Source organism: Ischnura elegans, chromosome 8 (assembly GCF_921293095.1).
Source record: "Ischnura elegans chromosome 8, ioIscEleg1.1, whole genome shotgun sequence".
NCBI lineage: Eukaryota > Metazoa > Arthropoda > Insecta > Odonata > Coenagrionidae > Ischnura > Ischnura elegans.
In genome coordinates this window covers 28,797,975-28,819,735 of record NC_060253.1, presented here as the reverse complement: position 1 = coordinate 28,819,735, position 21,761 = coordinate 28,797,975, and the positions used below count along the sequence as shown (strand labels likewise).

The window sequence follows — 21,761 nt, the reverse complement described above, 5'->3', positions numbered from 1 at the left end:
ACCGGTTGCGCGTCTGGTTGCCTAGGCTAATAGGGGCCTTAGATTTACATGTGATTTTCTTTTTTTAATTCAGAAAATATTTTCTACCCGCCTGTTGAATAAAAAAATTCAGGCTAGTCCCCTTTTAGCTGGTGGATACCTACAATGTAGGTCCTACATACCCTACATTTTTTTTCGTGAGTTAGTGACCATAAATGAAATGTATACAACCTTTGGATTCCAATAAATATTTCAAATATAGATCTTGGAAATATTTCAGTGTAAATATTCGCTAAGGAATCCCCCCCCTCTCACTACCTTCCTCTCCCATTCTTCCACTCCTCTCTTTCCCCTCCCCACAACGCAGAAATGCTCAGCTGAGTCGCACTGTGAGAGCGTCTCTCCGAAGTGTTCTGTGACCGGTGAATGCAGCTCACCAAAAGAATCGTTCATGCCATTAATAGGCTGAAGGCTACCGTTCAAAAATCTCACAAAAAATGACAACGTTTATGTATACACATTGGCTAATTGTAGTTGAAGCCATGGAATAGGTCTCTGAAAATTTTATTCGCACTTGGCAGAATCATGTCTCCAACGAGGACCTTTGAAATACGCTATTCCATAGAAATATCTTAGTTTTCCTTCGCCGATTCTATTTTTAGAAGTTTGAGTCTCACAGTTGCTATGCAGAGGGTCGTATGCAGTATCTTTGAAAATCAATTGTGCTGGATTAAAATTAAATGCTACCTGAAAAATGGCGAATCCTCTTCCATTGGAGAAAGTCGATGAACACCAATTAGTTTTCCTCTCGCTCACTCCTCTGTAATTTTCACTTTCATCCGGTGTGAATCATTACAACAAAATGCATATTCACACTAAAAATATACATGCACTCAAACTATTAGCTATCACTTTCACGTAACACACGGTAAAACACTAAACAGCCGCACTGAATTACCATTTCAGGAAACGATGTTTCGGGAAAACTTTCAAATAATTCACTATCAACTTCCACGTATTGAGAGTTGAGACCATGGTCGAGACCACAGATATATACTTCTATATATATACATATAAATTCAGAGGTAAGGAAAGAAAGGGATAGGAACATGGAATAGAAAATGGACGAGGACAACGGTGCTGTGGTAGGTGGAAAAAAGCCAGAAATCAGAGGGTAAAAATGCGGCCTGACTGGGACTCGAACCCAGAACCTCCTGGTTGCCGGCCAGGTGCTCTACCAGTTGCGCTACCAGGACGCTTAGATTTACCATGATTTCGGCGGGGGTTTATACACAGAAAACTCCCTTAGCGAAGTATGAAGTAGTGTATCGGCCATCTTGGCTTATTTCACTTGGGCTCTATATATATACGTGTATATATCTGTGGTTGAGACGCAGCAAGTAGTTCCACGGGTTTCCGTCTGAGGGCGATAGCGGATAGTGGTCGGCAGTAGAGGCAGGGATTTCGGTTCATTTGGTGTATTTGGCTCATGGGAATTGATTCGCGGCAATGAATCAGTTCTTTATATCATTCACGCTCCCGCCGCCTAAGGGTTAAAATATTGTTTAGTGACTCATATTTGTAGGTGAATACACAACTAGCAAAACGACGTATTACACGACCCTATTTTGGGGGGGGGGGGGGGCACAAGCGAGGTCGTATCCAGGATTTTGTTCTGGGGGGGCACAAGGATACCTCGTAATACAAAACGTACGCAATGATAATGTGACCGTATTAAAAATCTTGCATATTTTTTAAGGGTCTGGGGGACGTGCTCCCGTGCCCCAAGGACACTGCCACTTAGAACAATGCCACTTAGAGGAATGAGATTATTTTTATATTCTTCAGCAGCTCATGCAGTTTTATGTTTTTATTTTTAAAAATTACGTTAGGGGGATGATGGCCGCCAGCGGCGACAATGGCGCCGACTCCATGGGGCCAGAGGGGGCCCGAGCCCCCTCAAAAATTCGTTATGGGAGCGAGGAAGAAATGTCAGGCTTGTCGATTTTCCACTGAGTGTCCAGATATCGATATTCGAGTTATCAGGGCTCCCCAAGATTGTTGAGTCGCACATGAAACATCTATCTCACCCCTATTAGAAAAAATAGGCATTAGTTGATTGAATTTCCTCATATTCAATTGAATATCCAAAAATTCAATTGAATTTCCAAATATTCAATTGAATTCACCCGCGAGGTCTCCACTTTTTTATTTATTATCACGATTGTCACAAACCACCAATGACCGCTAATGAAGTGATCACGCAAATTAAAACTGCTATCACGACTTTCATGTGCGTTAAATCATTAGTTCTCCAATAAAAAGATAGTGGGCACAGTGCCAGCTCCTGCCGACGGAAGATAGCTGACGACAACGACGCCGATACCGGTATCCCGTTATTCATGTTTACGAGCACGTGGTTGACTGAATTGTGGTTATTAAGTTTTTGCTTGTGGGGAAAACATTTATAAATATCAGTATTATTTAACCTGTGCAAAATCCCCGCAGCGTTAAGTGAGGTCATTCGTGTATCTCTTCATTGAGAAAGATTTTTTGTGATTGCTGTGTTTTAGTGTGTTCATGTAGTAGTTTATTGTTTATATTCAGTGTTTTGAGCGATTACTAATATTTAACATGTAAGCATTTTCATTTAACATAATAATGTGTACGTGCGCTACGTCGCCGACAAGAAACTACAAGCATTGTCGGAATACTGTGTACTATCATGCAGGTTTTATTTGTGTGAATTGAAATCCCCGTATTCTTGTATAAACGTAAGAGACATGTTTCTGTTGTAAAACAAGTTTTTTGTTGGCTTAACGCACAACCAGAATTACATTCATTAGTAATTCAAAGAAGTCTTTCTTAGGTGAAGACGTGTGAGATATTTGTTGGTGAAGGTGTTATCGCTAATCACGGCAGAACTTTTGCTTTTCGATAACTATTTAACATTGTTGGATCTAGTGAAAGCTGTGGTTCTGTTAATCATGGCAAAGGTTTCGCTTTAATATGACTATTCAAGATTATTAGAACTGATAAAAGATGTGACTCTGGTATATTCGTTGCTCTGATAATCATGGCTTTCCGATAACTATTCCAGATTGTTAGAAGTGGAAAATCACTATATATATTTTTTTATAACTCTGCTTCAAAAAAAGATTTCAACTGTAATATCTGTTTACATATTTTATTTATTTAGAATTTGGGATTCGTGAAATTTAGATTTTAAGTATATCCTACGTTATAAATTTACCATTTTGGATGAATTTGTACACTTGTAAAAATTTTCATTTGAATTTAATTGAAAATTTTTCAATTGAGTGGTAAAATTGAATATTTTTCAATTGAATATTTCCAACAGGGACTTTTCTGATCATCGTCACTGGCCAACAATCCTAAAGCATCTTTCTCATTACTCTAGATGTCTTGGACAAGGTACGTGGAACAAGTCGTCTTGAACGCTAAAATGGAAGTCAAGACCATTCGAGACGGTCTACATCTACGTACTACCCAGAATGCCGCTTGAAAGGCGTGTGGCAGGTGATGTTAGGCCACCAACCATTTCCAAATAAAAATGTATTATGAAATTGCGACTCTTATGAAATTACGAGTAGAATTTTTGTCCTTTATTGATTTGGGGAAAAACGAATTCCCATAAATTCCTGGTTCTTCGAATTCTGTGTCTTTCAAGAATGATTGTTCAATACATCTTGGATCGAGTTGAAAAGCCTTCATCATCATTCATCATCATCACTGGTTAACAATCCTAGGATTGGTTTGACGCAGCTCTCCACTCAGTTCTCCTATCAGCTAATCTTTCCACACCTACGTATTTCTTCTCTTTCATATACATATTTCTTTACTTTTTCCATATATTTTGTTCGAGGTCTTCCTTTTCCGTTCTTGCCTTCCACTTGTCCCTCGACGATTGTCCTCATTAGGTCATCATGTCTCAAGATGTGGCCTATAAGGTTGTTCCGTCTTCTTATTAAGGTTTTCATGAGGCTTCTCTTCTCTCCTATTCTTCTTAGGACTTCCTCGTTACTTACTCGGTCGATCCATTTGATTTTCATCATTCTTCTGTAGCACCACATTTCGAAGGCCTCTATCCTTGCTTTCTCCACTGCGGTCATTGTCCACGCCTCACTTCCGTATAGGAGCATACTCCAAATGTAAAAAGCCTTTCACACGGTTGTAAAAAGCTTGAAATAACGACACGAAACGCACAAAACGACTATACGCATAACGGCTCACAAAACATGATCGACAAAGGCATAACGTAAAGCGAGAACGAGAGAGAATTATAATCATTATTTTATATACTGTCAACAAATTTGTATTAATTTCTTGAATGCCGAACTTCTCTTCATGTGGTAGTTCACTCAATAGAAACGAATTTGCTCCACCTAAAATTCAACGAGGGCGGCCATAATGCCAATATTCATCCTATCTCCAAGAGAGTACTCGGAAGGCTAGTAATCCATCATTGATTGGTCGAAACGCTTCAGCACCATTCGAAATTCAGTAGAAATAATAAGCATTAAAGACAACACGAATACAATGGAAAAGAAGGGATTCAAGAGCATTCCGGAAGTAATGTCCGCAGTCGTGACGATTGACATGACATCATATCCATTTGAAGAAGTTTGTTCAACGAGCCTTGAACGGAATTTGACAGTGTGAAACCGCCTTAAGATTGGTATAGCGCAGCTCTCCACTCAATGTGTGCTGTTTTCGGTGGATTGGAAATAAATAAATAAAAATCATCTTAACAAGTGATATTTTTCACAACTACATTTTTCTTCTCTAACACATTCCTTCCTTACCTTTTCCATACATTTCATTCTCTTTAGGCAGTGTCAGACTAGTCAGTTTTGAAAGTTTATAAAAGAAAAGGATGCCAATTGGAAATGAGGTAATTTTTATGCATCAGGTTTTTCTCCTCCCTTACTCCTCATAGGATTTAGCCATTACTAAATCGGTCGATTTGTGTGATCCTCTTCATTTTTCTGCAGCACCAAATTTCAAAGGTCCTCACCCTTGAATTATCCACGGCTGTCATTGTCCATGCCTCACTTCATTAAAGAAGCATTCTCCAAATGTAAATCCTGATAAGCTGATTGCTAACTTATATGTTTAATTTTTCCATTTTATTCCAGTTCTATTTATATGCTTCTACTTTTCTGATGCCATTTTTAAAACTTAATGCATAAAACGGAATGATGTACTGAAGAAAATGAAATGAACCTCATTCTTGTAAGTTACGTCATCTTTTTACTGACTTTAAAAAGTGCACCGCTTGATTTGCCGCTCTTTGCATCTTGGGTTAAGGAGAACTGGATGGCTGCAGCATGCCAATATTGAGATTGTAATATAATGATGATGGTTTCATATTGCGCATGGAAAGGCCGTAGAGATCAACCTTCTCGCGGCTGAACTTAAAGGCCTGTTTACAAGGTACATTAACCCGTACGAGTTAATGACTAAATGTATGAACGCCTGGATGAACACGAAAATGCACTGTGTGACCAGCCAACTTTTGCGAATGCACGAACAGAAAATAGAATCTGTTCTAATTTGGTTCATACATTCGTACATGTTCCGCTCTGGTCCACAAAAGTCATTCAGGTAAACAGACATGAACTCGTACGGTTTAATCAGTCCTTAAAGCCACCGAATGCGTCCACCTAGTCGCGGATGGTAGGTCGACCTCTAGGAATAGAGGTTAGCTGCGAGATAAGCGAGTTCATTCGTAGAGTAAGCAGCCGTGGACAAAAAGCAACGGCGTTATGTGGAGCTATTGGTTTAGCCTTTAGTAAGGTAGGCCATGTAAATGATATCGAAACCTGTGAAGATATCGTAACTTGGCGACTGGAGGATGCCAACAATAGGTTAGTTTCCTTCATCAAAGAAAACGAAAGGCATTGATTGCGATTCGTTACCCACCATTAGTGTATTCATAATACACAAAATTACCTATTTGGTTTTAGAAATATGGGTTTAGACGAATGTTAATGGTCAATTTTAACCGCATTTGAAAAAGGCCAGATTGGCGCTCATGTGATGCCACTCCATGTGACGTCACAGGGACCTAGATGCTATACGAGTAGTCGGAGTTTTACATCGCCTGAGATTACCAATGCATGCGGGAGGCACAGACTTCAGGGAAACATCTCTTAATAATCACCTATTAAAACTGCCTAAGGTCGGAAAGTTTCCTTCGCTTGATAGGGTATTAATAATCCTTATTTATGCCAAGCGCTATCTGCTAGCAGGGTACTCTGCTACCTGCTAGCAGCCTGCATCGTATGAGCGCTCAAAGTCTCGCCCCAAGGTCACCTCACACGGCGACAGCGGGAATCAGAATGACGTAACAGGGGTTTTTCTCAGCATTCATACTTAACCGTCGCGTTTTCGCGCGCTTGAACATTTTCACTTTTCATTTAATTGCAAAAAATAGATATCGTCATTGAAAAATCTAAAAGCATGAAATGCGTATTCCAGGAGTAATAATCATTCGATTCAGTCAATAAAAAAATAGTGGGAAACCACCCTATTGGCAGCGCGGTAGTTGGCTGGGAGGCGGAGGGCGTGCAGGCAGTGATTGTTTCTTTTGGCGGGAAACCTGGATATCTCAGATATTAAAAAAAAATATATTATTAAATATGCCAGGTTTTAATTTTTCCCTTTTCACACAAACAACGCATAACACAGCCAACGATACACATGCGCCAATTATTTAAATTCTTTTGCAAACTGGCTGGTTGTGGTGAGATTTGACTCACCGGTAAAGCTTAGTATACGTGCCTTCGACGCTGACAGTTAGTGACAGGTTTTGATTCGTTGGGCGATTGTTGAGCGTTTATGCAGTGGAGGAATCGAGACAGGCCCTCCCTTCAAGGTGGCGTAATTCCGTACCATTGAATGGGGATTACGTTGAAAACTAGCGCTGTTTAGCTCAAAGATTGGGGAATAACATGGCGTGTTTTGAACACTGAATAAAGCAATCCCTGTTTCAGAAAAAAGTGGTGTTGCATCGGGGGCGCAGCCAGAAATTAAGGCTAGGGAGGGTTTTAGGCGCAACTAATACTCACGGGTGTGGGGGTATTGCATACCCACCAGGGTAAGCAGGAGTTGCGGGGGCCCTCCTCCAGAAAATTTTTAAGAATAATGGTTCAAAATGGCGAGTTTTACGGCTTCCTGGGGGATATTTGATTAATCCTAACACTATTCTATAAGTAATACTGATCAAAAGAAGTAAAATGGATTAAACTTAAAGATTTCTCTGAGCTCTGGGGGGGGGGGGGGGGGTTTATCCCCCAAACCATCCCCCCCCTCGCTGCGCCACTGTGTTGCACTACTCACTACTTGTTGAACTCCCCTCGTAGTACAAGTAAAGAGAAATTTATTACTTACCTTCTTTCTCTGCCATTGCATCTCGTTCCTTGCCTTTTGGGTTTCATGGATGCACACTCGCAGGCTGTAGTTGACGGCTTCGGCTTGCGCTCTGAGGTCGTTAATAGCCTTCTCCCTCGCCAGATCCAGCACGTTTCGAAGTCTTTCGGAAGCCGCTGCCTCCGTGTCAATCCTTTCCTTGTTCACTCTGGACGCCTCTTCCCAGCAAACTGGCGACACGCTCCTGTGTGATGATCACGGATCTACATTTACCAAAAATGCCCTGCGAGCCACCCCCAGGGTTTTGGCAGGGGGTGACCAATCACCAGCATGCAGCATACAGCAGGATCCCCATGTGCCTGCACACCACCATGGCTGATCAATATTTCAAATATGTACAAGTACAGTAGATTCCGCCGCTTAATTGGGGGAGATCTTGAGGAACAGAACCCAATAGAGGAATATCCCAGAGCATTCTCCGCTTACTTGGAACAGCATGCCGCTTTATTGGGCCATGAGTCGGCGACATAGACTCTATTCCTACTCGCGACGAAATAAAAATTTTTTGTTTTCAGAATACAATTTTTCTATATTTTCCTCCTTTGATTTACTATAATTTTTCACAAATGTCCCCATTTTTGCCCTATTTTGAAAGCTCTTGTTGTTATACTATCCGCAACAGGATAGGACCTTTCTTTAATAGGACTTAGTAAAAGATATTCATTCAGCGTCGACCGAGGCTGCGAAAAATATTTTTAACCAAAATGTTATAATTCTTAAAAATGATAATAAAATAACTGAACTCGCTGATTTATTAGTCAAATTAATAGTTTAATAAACTTAAATTGCATCATAAACATTCTTTAGTCTTCTTTCTATCATTTCAACGTTTGTTTATGCCCACCCAGCTGAAAATTTGTCCAACCGGTTTCGGTTACTAAGCTGCTTTTTGAAACACTTAACCGGGTTCGGTAGCTGAACCGAATAAATACTGGATTTAACCGGGTTCAGTAGCTGAACTGAATACATACGGGATTTAACCGGGTTCGGTTGATGTACCGAAAACATACTGGATTTAACCGGGTTCGGTTGATGTACCGAAAACATACTGGATTTAACCGGGTTCGGTAGCTGAACTGAAAATACACTGTATTTCATAACTGAACCGAAAACATACTGTACATAACCGGGTACGGTAGCTGGACTGAACATCTACTGAACTCTACCAGTTTAACAGCTGAACCATTCATACAATGTATCGTAGCGGATTCAGTAGCTGAAACAAACACTCTCTGTTTCCAATTGGGATCATGTCCCTTCGAATAGAGTTCGACATCAAATCAATCCCTTACTATTTCCCCATGCAACTCCCTTTAAAAATTTGCACACTTACGTGCAATACACTTAATGAATGGGTAAAATACCACTGTTTAAACAAATAAAAGCTTCAAAAGTAAACATCAAAATATATTTATCAGAAAATTATACAGTACCCCAGGTGAAAATTAACTGCTCACTCTGACAAATTTCCTGGACCGTTCATGATCATATACTTACATGGTTTTAAACATATGGTGAACATAATAACTGCAAATAATTTTAATCCTACAATAAGTTTAATCCTGCAAGTCCCTGAAAAGAATAAATTAGCTCAATAAATTACCTGTGGTAAGCATTTTAATCAACTTATTATTAAAAATAATAAAAAATCTCTAGCTGAATTATTACCATGTAGTTATAAACTCATGTGATACTTATTATTCATAACAGCTTACTAACCCTTTTTTAAAGGAGCAAACTTTGGCAAAGGATGTATGTACCAGGAGTAGCAATTGTTTATGCCAATGAATATCTTCAATGTAATATTCAACATTTTCGTAAATACTCACGTTACTTCCAAATTGTTGCCTTCTCTTTCATTCAAGGACCGGTCCTTCCGATTAAGATACATAATCTTATCTGATATATACGACTTGTATTTCTTGGATCGTGCCATTAACTCCGCACCTTCCACTCCTTGCTTCTCCAGCCAATCTTCAAAAGTTGCTACAGACAGAGTTAAACAAAAATGTTGGACACATGCTACATAAGACATGAAACATTTAAGCCTTACAATTACTGGTCTATATTAATTGAAATGCAATTTTAAAGCCACTAATTTTCGAACTGGAAATCAATCATCATGCTCACCTCTAATATCATTCAGTTTTGCTGGAGTCAGAGGTGGCTTGCTGACAGCACCTTTTGACATTAACCGCCGGCAAGGAATTCCATCTACAATCCTTCCTTTCAACGCTTCACTTCCCCACACTGCCACTGCGAGGTCTTTTATGAAAATGGAATCCTTTGTATTCCTCATTACCATATCCCACTTTTCTTTGGGAAGGGAAATAACCTTTCCAAGGGTGACCTAAAGAAAAAATAGGATTAATCTAACTTCTCATGCAATAAAGATTCCCTTCCCTTCCAACTATGTACCTAAGGTTTGAGAAATAATCACCATTAACCACATATGGAACAATGAAATCCTTGGAATGCGTCTATTAGTAAAGGTACATGAAGTTCTGAGAGGAAATAATTTTACAAAGGAAAGGAAACAAGGTGAAGTAGGTAAATTCAGGGGTACAGCTAGGAATTAAGGCTGGGAGGGATTTAGGTGCAACTAATACAGGGGCATGTGGGGGTTTGGTATACCCACCAGGATAAGCAGTAGGTGTGAGATTAATAAATTACAGAATTTTTAGGTTCAAAATGGCAAGTTTTATGGCTTTCTAAGGGATATATTATTCATCCTTAAAACTATTCTATTATTAGTATCAATCCAATTAAGGGTCATTCCATGTCAAATCAACCAATATTTTGACCAAATGACACCCACCGACTCGGATTTTCATGAAACTTACCATGGTCATAAATTTTGGTATTATTAGAAGTTGTGTGCAATTTTAGCTTCCAATTGTCATTTGTTAATGAAATATGAGCAATTGAAATTTGGGCGTGACCCCTAAAGTGCCGCAACGTGCAACACATGGTGATTTTTATTTTCATCCATAACTCCATTCCTGTGACATGAAAAGTCATGATTTTTTTTTCTAATGCTAAGTGGTCCATAATGATCCCACTATTATCATTAAATATTCACTGCATGAAGTAATTCAGCTGCAAAAAAATAAAGTTTACAAAAAAATCTCCCTTGCACTATTTTTCATTATCAGCATCCACAGGGAAAGGCCATGCGAGTACAGACTCCTGGTTTAGTTTAAAGTAATCACTAATGTATGAGCAAAGATCCTGATGAAAAAAAATCGTGAGTCCAGCGTTCCTTTTAGTAAAAAAAAAATACTCGTTCATGTTCACGGGGAAAAAATGGCTCTTTTTCAAGGCACCTAGAAATTACACAATTTAGAGGAGATATAAGCTAATACTCATGATTAAACAATATTGGATCATGCATTATCTCACTATAGTGTATGCTACTGGTTCTTAGAGTAGGAAACACAAAGGCAATCATGTGAATGTACTCCCCAACGTACTGCTAATTTCGTGCTATCAGAACTATTAGAGCAGAGGGAGTATTAATAAAAAAACTGCATGATCCATTGTACACTATTACATTCTACATATCTTTTAATCTGTGTCCTAAGACCAAATACATTTCATTTCCAGATGTATTTACATCACAGGAATGTACATTATCAAATGTCAAAGGTAACCGTCATCAAATCATTTGAATTGAGAAATTTCTCAGGTACTTTATCCTAATGCTTATTTTCAATGTTTCATTTAGTCATTGTATATCATTGGAAATTTTGGCAAAAACAGTAAAATTAAATTAATGACCTTACCAATTGATTTGAAAGTGAGCCTTCTCTTTTTAACTGGCTGACCACATTCTAAGATGACTCATTGTTTTTCACAAAGTATAAATATTTTTTTTTTAATGTTGTCCACTTCCTCCCTCAAGAAGTAGTATGACCTCCTAGAGCTTGTGGTTGCATGAGAATAAAGCACACACAATAAGTACCGTTGTGGCACACAGCAAACATCATATCTCTCTGGCCAAGAGAATGAAGTTGAGGGCCCTTTAGGTGTCATGAATTTAACTGAAATATCACCATCTTCATGGTTGAAAGCTTTCATTGCTCCAATGTACCACTGCTTGCTATAAATACACACTGCATGTGAACCAACAGCCAAATTATCTGGGAAATCCACTGTTTCAGAACAAAAATCAAATATAATGCTGTACTCATCATCCAGGCCAGTGAACTTTGCAGCGACTTTTCTATCTGATAAAGGCACAAAAGTGATGTAAATTTCTTGTTCCTGGAATTGTTTTTCTTTTCTTCTTTTAAAAAACGAGGATTGTTCTTAGGTGACGTAATTATGTGGTATCAGTTTATTCATTTTGAGGCATAGAATGTCCAAGAGTTCATCAATGGATGATATATACAACTGTAGTTCTGTTCTATCAGTGGAAACCCACTGCCTATATTTCACTGTGTCAGAAGGGTCATATTCACAAAATTTAGAAATGATGATATCCTTTAGCCTGGAAGGATCTGGACAGTAAAAACATTTTCTGAGCATACAATCTGCATTGTTTTTGTCACAGATGATGATAGCAATCAACTTCTTATGCTTCCTTCAATTGCAAGGCACTAATTAGCAGTTTCACATTTTGATGTATGACACAAACACAAACTGAATGAGTCCTAGAAGCACCAGCCATCACACACCATTTTGGCTGAAGTGAACAAAATTTGGAGAACCCAATTTTTTCTTGTGGATATTGCTCTTAGAAGAGCACATAAGGTTTCTTCAGGTTATATAAAATCATCCTCTTCTCCATATATCTACTCATTCTTACTCACACTGACTTTATCTTTGACTCCAGGAATCTGTCTAGGATTCTTGTCAAGCTGGTAAAAATTTTCCTTCAGCTCTTCTGTGGAGTTTAGACGTGGTTTCCCAGTACATGGTGATGGCATAGCAGAAATTCCCTTCTCATCAAGTAACTTTTTTGACTGTCTCACAGTGTAGTCTGAAACATGAAATTCACTCATAATCCTTTTCCTAGACCAAGATAAAGGGGCCAGGGTCAGCATTTGAATTTTACCCTGCCAACTAACTGTTGGCAATTAGTCTTAATTTTAGTCAGAAGGCCATCCAAGTTACTGCCTTTCGCTTGATGAGTTGACTGTCACTCTCATCTTCATTACTACTTATATTTTCCAGGGATGGATTCACTAATTTCAATGCACCAGACACTTTAGAAACAAGGTAATGCTTAGCCTGTGTTATCTTTCCTTTTCCATATGAGTGTCTACTGTGAGAAGACAAAGAATGTAATTTCAAAGGAGAGCAGTCTAAAGCCTCCAATCTGCAGTTGGCTTCTTCTTATTTTCTATCACTTTCCACCACAGACTTAACTGGTGTAAGTTCTCTCTCGCTTTCCTCACTGCCATTGGAAACAACTTCACTTTTACAAATTTTGGAAATCCTCTTGTCACACCTACAGCAAAATTTTTCTCCAGGCTTCACCAGGATGCCCGCTGCTCACATAGGCTTAGACTTTTTTTAGAGGTATGGTCCTCACAGGACCTTTATGTATGGCAAAGGGGTACAGCATTTAAGCTGGTAACACTCGCATTTCTTTAAGTAGCAATGAAGATGATGAGAGCACACAAGTAAATGTAATCTGAGGTTTCAGGCGAGATGGAGTGGAAACGAGACATAATGATGAACTGCTTCTTCATTATTATCACACAAGTCAACAGTGATGAAAAAGGAATATTGCACAGCAGGGCAATTGATTCTCTGTCCACTTCTGGTAGTTCCTTGAAATAAAAAGTTTGGGTTCTTTTTGTGACATTCAGAACTGTGTTCTTTGCCAACACTACACAATGCTATCTCTGACATGGCATGACAGACCTCAATGTGAAAAAGAGATGCTACAATGTAAGCCTAGCTATCAGTCACACTAATATGAGTTACTTAGTCTGAAATTCAACCAGGATATCACTAAGACAGCACCATATGAATGAGAAATTAATTAACTTCACCTAGACTGAAATTTGAAAACTTTCTGATGGCTCTCTTCTGGCTTTACATTTTATACCATACTATTCAGTTACCCATTACTCATGGAAGATACAGCTTAATAGGAATAGTCCTGAAAGCACGAAATTAGCAGTACGTTGGGGAGTACATTCACATGATTGCCTTTGTGTTTCCTACTCTAAGAACCAGTAGCATACACTATAGTGAGATAATGCATGATCCAATATTGTTTAATCATGAGTATTAGCTTATATCTCCTCTAAATTGTGTAATTTCTAGGTGCCTTGAAAAAGAGCAATTTTTTCCCCGTGAACATGAACGAGTATTTTTTTTTACTAAAAGGAACGCTGGACTCACGATTTTTTTTCATCAGGATCTTTGCTCATACATTAGTGATTACTTTAAACTAAACCAGGAGTCTGTACTCGCATGGCCTTTCCCTGTGGATGCTGATAATGAAAAATAGTGCAAGGGAGATTTTTTTTGTAAACTTTATTTTTTGCAGCTGAATTACTTCATGCAGTGAATATTTAATGATAATAGTGGGATCATTATGGACCACTTAGCATTAGAAAAAAAAATCATGACTTTTCATGTCACAGGAATGGAGTTATGGATGAAAATAAAAATCACCATGTGTTGCACGTTGCGGCACTTTAGGGGTCACGCCCAAATTTCAATTGCTCATATTTCATTAACAAATGACAACTGGAGGCTAAAATTGCACACAATTTCTGATCATACCAAAATGTTTGACCATGGTAAGTTTTATGAAAATCCGAGTCGGTGGGTGTCATGGCCTGGTTGATTTGAAATGGAATGACCCTTAAGTGAAATGGAATGACCCTTAAGTGAAATGGAAATTCTATGAGCTCTGAGGAGGTTATTTCCAAAACCCAACCTCGCAGCACCACTGGGTAAATTAGTTGCATAGGAGTGTTCCGTCAAAACTCTACCTAGTAAATCACCACTAACATAAGCAATACATTACTATAACGACATACTTACATTTCTATCTTCGACATCGTGTTGATTATTTTTCAGCATCTGCCCACCAGCTGCCTCTTGTGGAGCTCCAGGGGAGGCTTTGATTAAACACAGAGAAAAATTAAGGACATGAGCACATACTATTTTTTAATATTTGTTCCTGACAAATGATTCATATACAAATAAAATACATACCGGACGAAAATCTGTTGATAACCTTCTCTTGAAGTTCATAATTTAGCTTCTTCAAAATTTTAATCTCCTCCTCGACCTCACAGAGATTCTTCTTCAATAACTGCATCTCCTCGCTAGCCACTGAAAACTCTCCTTCTCTTTTTTTCAACACCACCATACTTTTCTTGAGACGGGTATATCTCGCCTCCAGTTCCAATAGTAATTTTTTGGGGACGACATCGCCGCCGTCAGAGCTCGAGTCCGAACCGTAATCTAAGTCGGATTCGCGCTGTATCCCCGGACTTAGATGGACGAGGGGAGACTTTAACAAAGACTTCTTCTTCTCGGCAAGAATTGCCCTACAATTTTCCTCCGCTGATTGCTGGCACTTTAATTTCTTCTCCACCTAGACGGATGAAGAAGTCAAGGTAAGACAGATGGAACAAGAGAGAGAAGCACAAATACTCATGTAAAGGTGTGATAAAGTGGCCATGATCCTTCAGCAATAAACATAAATTATAACTAATTAACCTTCTCAGCATGTATCGCCTTTCGCTTCTTCGTTAAAATACGCCTTTCTCCCCTCATCCGATTCTTCATCCATGCCCCTAATTTTGGTGACAGGAACCCTTGATGTGGATATCAGCTTCTGTAGCTTCTCTTCAGTCTCTGTGAAGAAGCAAAGGCTATGGACTTACACATGCTACGCAAAAAATTGCAGTGCGATCACAGTGACTACATCCACTATTAGTGGTAACAATCGATATGCAACTTTCGCATTTATATCTGAAAGCCTTTTGGATTAACGTCGGCAGAAAAGTGATGGATTAAAGGTTCAATGTTTATACGTGTATAGATGAATGGTAAAAAAGATGTATGAGCCATATAATTTCTCTGAGAATATACCGATATACTAATCCTAAGTACTTACCAGCTAAAATCAGAATTTGGGACTTGTAAAAATCACCATCCGTGTCTCCAACCTGCCGTTCCCTCATTCTTTCCTCCTCGCTCGGACTCCAGAAGACCAAGTAAATTATGTTTCAGGAAGTCGTCCGTTGACTTTGGAGCGAAATTTAAAATTTGCGAGGAATGGACGATTGCCCGCACATCGTCCTGAACGTACTTCACGTATGCAAACATAGTGTGAGTATTCCTACGAAACTTTCCACGCAGCTACACATAAAATGTTTAGAAGAAGCAATTGCGGCGAAATTACCCAGAGTCCCAGAGTGGTTGAACTGAAAGAACAGAAACATATGAATATCAGAATTCGTTCTTGTGTGATCTTGTGCTCGGATATCGTGAAACGGAATGTGAACGCATGAAAAAACCGATTGTTACTCGAATAGCCCACTGCTTTGCGAAATTCAATCAGCATGCCGAGGGTAAGAGTGCGAGAAAATTACAAGGCTTATCTTGAGCCTGACTCGCTAGATTCCAACAGCGCACAAGTTCCTCGATGCACTCGTTGGAGGAAAACAAAAGGCAATCATGCTGGTGTGCAGTTCAAAGCTACAGTTGAAGACGGAGAAGTTTTCCCCGCTAATCCTGCGGACCATAACGTAAGTTCTTCAATGCATAAATGTCTGAGAAAATTTTTACAGATCGGCTCTTTATCTATCCCCATCGGTACATCTTTATCCATACCCAATTTCTACTCATTATACGTTCTGGCGATTTCACTATTTTCATCTGTTCAAAACGGAAAATGGTTGCATGATTTTGATGGTTAATCTATAGAAAATTCGAGGTTAATATTTCTAATAATTATTTCATCGAATTTTATTTAGGTTCGTGGTCAAGATGTTGACGATCTGGAAGAGGTGGATGTCAATGTCAACCTTGTTGGTTGTGAAGTAGAGAAAGATGATGTTCCATCTTTCACCTTGAATTTTGCTGAAGTACATGTAAGTATTTGAGAGATTCTTGGTAAACTATATTATAATCGAACTTCCATAGAGTATTATTGTAGGTGCATTCAGTCTAGATGGAAGATATTTATGAGATGAGGGCTTATTCCTATATCAATGGACAAGAGTGGAGATGGTTGCATGATTTTGATGGGTCATCTATCGAAAATTTGAGATTAATATTTCTAATAATTATTTGGTCGAATTGTATTTAGGTTCGTGGTCAAGATGTTGACGATCTGGAAGAGGTGGATGTCAGTGTCAACCCTGTTGGTTGTGAAGTAGAGAAGGATGATGTTCCATCTTTAACTGTGAACTCTGCTGAAGTATATGTAAGTATTTAAGAGGTACTTGGTGGACTGTAAATTATAATCTAACCTCGTAAAAATATTGGTGGAAGGGGGATTTCATCTCAAATCAGGCTGAGGGGTGTCTGATGATCATCACCGATTTCTTTGAAAGTTATACATGTGAAAGCAATATGCTTATTACGAATAATTATCACTTTATCTCAGCTCAAAAGTGAGCCGTTTAAAGTTATTGTCCTTAAGCATTGCTGAGTCAGGTCTCTGAGTAAAAACTGAAAAATCAGATAAATGCTGATACTTACTAAGGAACCATGGCCCATAGTAATTTTCAATGTAAATTTCAATTTTCATTTTAATTGTCAATTGAATCACAATTTTCGTGATTTCATGTACTTGGCATTACTGAATTATGTCCTTCATAAAATTTGAACAATAGTATATTTTAGCATTGAATTTTGAAGCTTTAAATGGTTATGATGCCTTTTTATTAAAAGTATGGAAGAGTCACGAGTGCAAAGGCAAATTGTAAAGTGAATTTTGAAGGGTTTGATGCAGTTCCAAATTGGGTTTAATGTGATAAATACTTTCTATTTTCAGGATAGTAAGGCTCCCAGTGAATTCTCTGAGAGTGTTGAAAACTCTTCCTTCAGTGATGACACCTATTATGATCATCTGTTATCAGCGAGCTGCGATTCCGAAGATGGGAGTGACGACAGCAGCAAATCTGAAACAGGTGACCAAGATTGAAGTGGTGACTTCTATGACTTCATATTGTGGAAGTCAAGGAAACAGTTACTCTCAGTTGTATCTGCTGGTGAAATTTTTTTGATGGCAATTGTGTTTTCCGTTAGACATTCATTGCCATATCTGGCCATAATTGATCTGCTGAAGTTAGTGGACACCATTTTTGGAGAAGCAGTAGTACCAGGCTCTAAGTTCTTGTTTGATAAGATTTGTTATTAGTTGATGGGTGGAATGGTGCAAAATTACTATTGCAAGTTCTGCTTCACATACTTTGGTGAAAGTCTAAATTTTGAAAGTGGATTCATTACATGCCCTACTTGCAAAAGAAGTCTTGTAAAACAGCAAACAGACTTTTTTCTAACGCTACCCATTGAAGAGCAGCTAAGACTTATTCTTGAGAGACAGGATGTATCTGGTAGTAACTTCCGCAATTCTCGTGTAAAGAAACATCCGGAAGCGTTTGAGGACATATTTGATGGTCATCTTTATAAGGAGCTAATGGAACCGGGACAGTTCTTACACGACACTAACAATTACTCCTACATCTTTAATACCGATGGTTGCCCTATTTTTAAGAGCTCAAAATGCTCAGTGTGGCCAATTTACATGCAAGTAAATAAACTTCCACCAGGAGAAAGGTACAAAAATCTTGTTTTGTGTGGTGTATGGGTGGGCACTAGTGATCCAAAAATGAACATATTCCTACAGGAGTTTGTTAAGCAGGGTAAAAAGTTATTTAATGAAGGAATAACTTGGAGAAGGGATTCAAAAAATATATGCAGCAAATTTGTATGCTTGTGTTGCTGTGTTGATTCTGTTGCTAGGCCATTATTACAGGGCACTACTCAATTCAATGGCTATTATGGCTGCAGTTGGTGCCTTCACAAAGGGGAGCTTGTGGAGGGTCAAGTGAAGTACCCCGTGATTGAGGGAGAGGTCAAAGCCAGGACGGATAGGCAGCTGGAAAAGCATATGAGCATTGCTTTTCATTCCAAGAGTAAAGTGAAAGGTGTCAAGGGGCCATCACCTCTCATCAATTTGCCCCTTTTTAAAATAGTGCGTGGCTTTGTGCCGGACTATATGCATTCAATATGCCTTGGTGTGGTATGCCAATTGACCAATTTATCGTTTGAAGATGTAGGGAAAGCCTATTGCATAGGTCGACCAGGTCTTCTAGACTTAATAAATCAGAAGTTGATGGCAGTGACACCACCTAATGGCATTGCAAGATTGCCGAGGTCAATAGGAGAAAGAAAATTTTGGAAGGCTAATGAATGGAAAAATTGGCTTTTGTTTTATAGTCTACCATGCCTGCGAGACATCTTGCCTGCCATCTATCTAAACCACTCGGTATTGCTGGCTCAAGGTGTGTTTAAACTATTATGTCAGTCATTGATGCCCGAAGATATCAATTGAGCTCATATTAATTTAACGGAGTTTGTGTATAATGTGCAAATCCTATACGGGAAGTCAAAGATGACATTCAATGTTCATCAAGTGCTTCACCTAGCACCCAGTGTAAGGGACTGGGGTCCACTCTGGGCACACTCTGGATTTGCATTTGAGAGTGCAAATGGGCAACTCCTTAAATACGTAAAGGGACCTAAAGGAGTTGCTTCACAAATTGCAAAGCGCTTTTTGCTCCAACAGTCTGTGGCAGTATTGAAAACCATGCCATGTGTTTCACCCACAGTAGAAAAGTTCCACAAGGAAGTAATTGGTTACCCCTTGGTAAAAACATGTGTTCAGGTTGGTAGTGCACATTTTCTTGGTTGTGGCAAACCTTTTCAATGTCAAGACGAGGGTATAAAAAGGGCTTTAGAGAATCTATCTAATTTGACTGAGTTTAAAAGAGCTGTGGTCGGAGACCTGATAGTTGAAAGTGCCCAATACAGCAGGCCCAAAAGAAGAAATAATGGTGTTGTGCACTTAATAGACAGAAGAATCATGAGGATATTGCATTTATGTCATGATGAAATTAAAGGCATTTGCTTGGCAATAGGTTGCCCTTTCAAAATTATTGGAGAGGAGATGGAGGGTAGCATGGTGATGTGCGTGCCTTATATGAGACAGTATGTCTATGATGATAGTGTGGTAGCATTTTCGCTGAATGAAATTGAGGGAAAATGCATTTTAATTAAAAATGAAAACTGTTTTTACATTTCCAGTTTGCCTAACAATTATGAAAATGAATAATAAATAGAATGATTAATATGAACTTTGGTGATAAATTCATTTTAAATTTATCGATATGACACTGTTGTAAAATTTATACTTTTATATAGTGTAGCCTCACATTACTTAATTTTTCAGTGAACAAGACTATTACTTTCCAAAGATAATAAAGGAGAGGGCGAGGTTTTATAATGATACTATGTAGAAAATTTATCATTAAAGTTTATGCAGCAATTTTCAATTATGTATTCTTCACTTGATCATATCATTTTCAGTCTTCCTTGCATGCTTTACTTTAGTACATGTTTGATGGAACTCGTACCATTTCTAAGTGTGAAGTGAATTTTCAATTCAAAGAGTGAAAAACCCTCTCAACACTCCTTAATGGTGACTCGTGTAACACATGAAAAACTGCTGTGACACATTAAGAATTAGTTCATTCATAATGTGTTGCTATGCTGCAGCCTATACCTTATCAGTGATGAAAGTGCCTTTAAATGTATTTGGGCAACCGAACAGTGTACAGTAGAGTTCAGTTGGACAAGTATGTATACAGTAAGGTACAGTTCATTTCGGCTGGAGGTATGTTGTGTTCGGTTGAAAACATTAACCGAACCCGGTTGAAATTTTTAGCTGGGCATGTACAGGATAGTTCGCCCAATTCGGGCAGCCGCTTAATTGGGGCAAAGTCCACAAGTCCCGAAATGTCCCAATTAACCGGAATCTACTGTATTTTCTAATACGTTTTTGAAATACATTTGTAATTTGTATTTTTGTATTTCAAATACACGCACTGATAATATCTTGCATTTCAAATACAAATTTTCGGTTTTTTTCCATTCTAAAATGAAAAAAATACTTTTGAATAAGATTATAATTCAGGGTTTACATAGTTTTCGTAAGAATCGTTTTTTCATGTTTGCAATTAGACATAACGTGCCAGGAAATATTTGTTTAAGACCTCTTAGTGTACATGCTAATATATTTTTTTTTAATTTTATAAGGTATTTAAAATAATATTTTGTAGTTTGTTTTTCAAATACCCAAATATTTTGTATTTTTCATTTGAAATATATTTGGAGCAATATTTTGTATTTCAAATACTCCTCGGCCAGTATTTTGCCCAGCACCTACGCACCACACTGAAATAATATGTAACACTCATAATAACAAATATAATACGTACACATTCATGCGGGTGGTGCGAGCTGGCTATCATGTGTGCATCGCTCCATGCCACCTGAGCATATGAACGCAATGTATCAATCAGCACTTAGGTAGGCCCGTAAATACCTTTTGCCTCCATTGTGTCAAACCTAGCGAGAGGTTGTTTTCACTCCTCACTTGTCTCTTGAAAATTGTGACATTTTATCTTTTCACGTTTGGGATGACTACTGACGTCATACCAAAAGCAGAACGCTTTCCGATTGGCGAATGCAATGATAATGTGAACGTGTTAAAAATCTTGCCTATTTTTAAGGGTCTGGGGAGGGTCCACGTGCCCCCGTGCCCCTAAATCCGCCTATGCATGCAAATAGTGCGAGCTAATTGATGCGAGGGCGGTTTTTTTTCAACCTCCGCAGGGTTATGAACAGAAGACGAAGTGATTGATTAAAAATTATTCTAAAATTAACTGAAATTAGTGCTAAATATTGAGCACACTTGCGGTGTCCACATTTTGACACATTGGCCTCGGCGATTGAGGAATTGGTCGTGCCTGCAGGGGTGCCGACTTACAAAAAATATCAGGGGGGCCCAAACCGGGGATATTGCCCCGGGAAATTTTATAAGTAGTGAGTTTTAAGTTTTTTAAGCATTTTTAAGAGTCATATGATCAACATTAGAACCCTGATAACTCGAATCTCGATATCTGGACACTCCAGGGAAAATCGACAGGCCTGACACATTTTTTCCTCACACCCATAACGAATTTTTGAGGGGGCTCGGGCCCCCTCAGTCCCCATGGAGTTGGCTTCCCACCGTTTTTCCGAATTTTCGTGATTCAGTTGTTTTTTTAGTCACA

At 38.7% G+C, this 21,761-nt stretch overlaps 3 protein-coding genes across 3 annotated transcripts in view; 1 reads left to right on the top strand and 2 right to left on the bottom strand.

Moving 5' to 3' along the window:
• The window catches only part of LOC124163990 (tektin-B1), a 268,288-nt gene that overhangs the window by 209,906 nt on the left and 36,621 nt on the right, over nt 1–21,761 (bottom strand). Inside the window, exon 5 of the mRNA XM_046541137.1 lies at nt 7,396–7,618. Within this exon, the coding sequence (XP_046397093.1) occupies nt 7,396–7,618 (223 nt within the window). The remainder of the gene's footprint in view (nt 1–7,395; nt 7,619–21,761) is intronic.
• LOC124163991 (BEN domain-containing protein 5-like) lies at nt 8,829–15,829 on the bottom strand. Its single transcript, XM_046541138.1, has 7 exons — nt 15,530–15,829; nt 15,130–15,267; nt 14,620–15,004; nt 14,446–14,522; nt 9,565–9,784; nt 9,264–9,420; nt 8,829–9,006 (listed from the first exon to the last, which is right to left on the bottom strand). The coding sequence occupies exons 2-7, from the start codon at nt 15,196–15,198 to the stop codon at nt 8,991–8,993; spliced, it is 924 nt and encodes a 307-aa protein (XP_046397094.1). The 5' UTR covers nt 15,199–15,267; nt 15,530–15,829; the 3' UTR covers nt 8,829–8,990.
• Nucleotides 15,885–19,979, top strand: LOC124163992. The gene is made up of 4 exons (XM_046541139.1): nt 15,885–16,163; nt 16,392–16,508; nt 16,727–16,843; nt 17,417–19,979. Exons 1-4 carry the CDS (start codon nt 15,978–15,980, stop codon nt 17,564–17,566), a joined length of 570 nt encoding a protein of 189 aa, XP_046397095.1. The 5' UTR covers nt 15,885–15,977; the 3' UTR covers nt 17,567–19,979.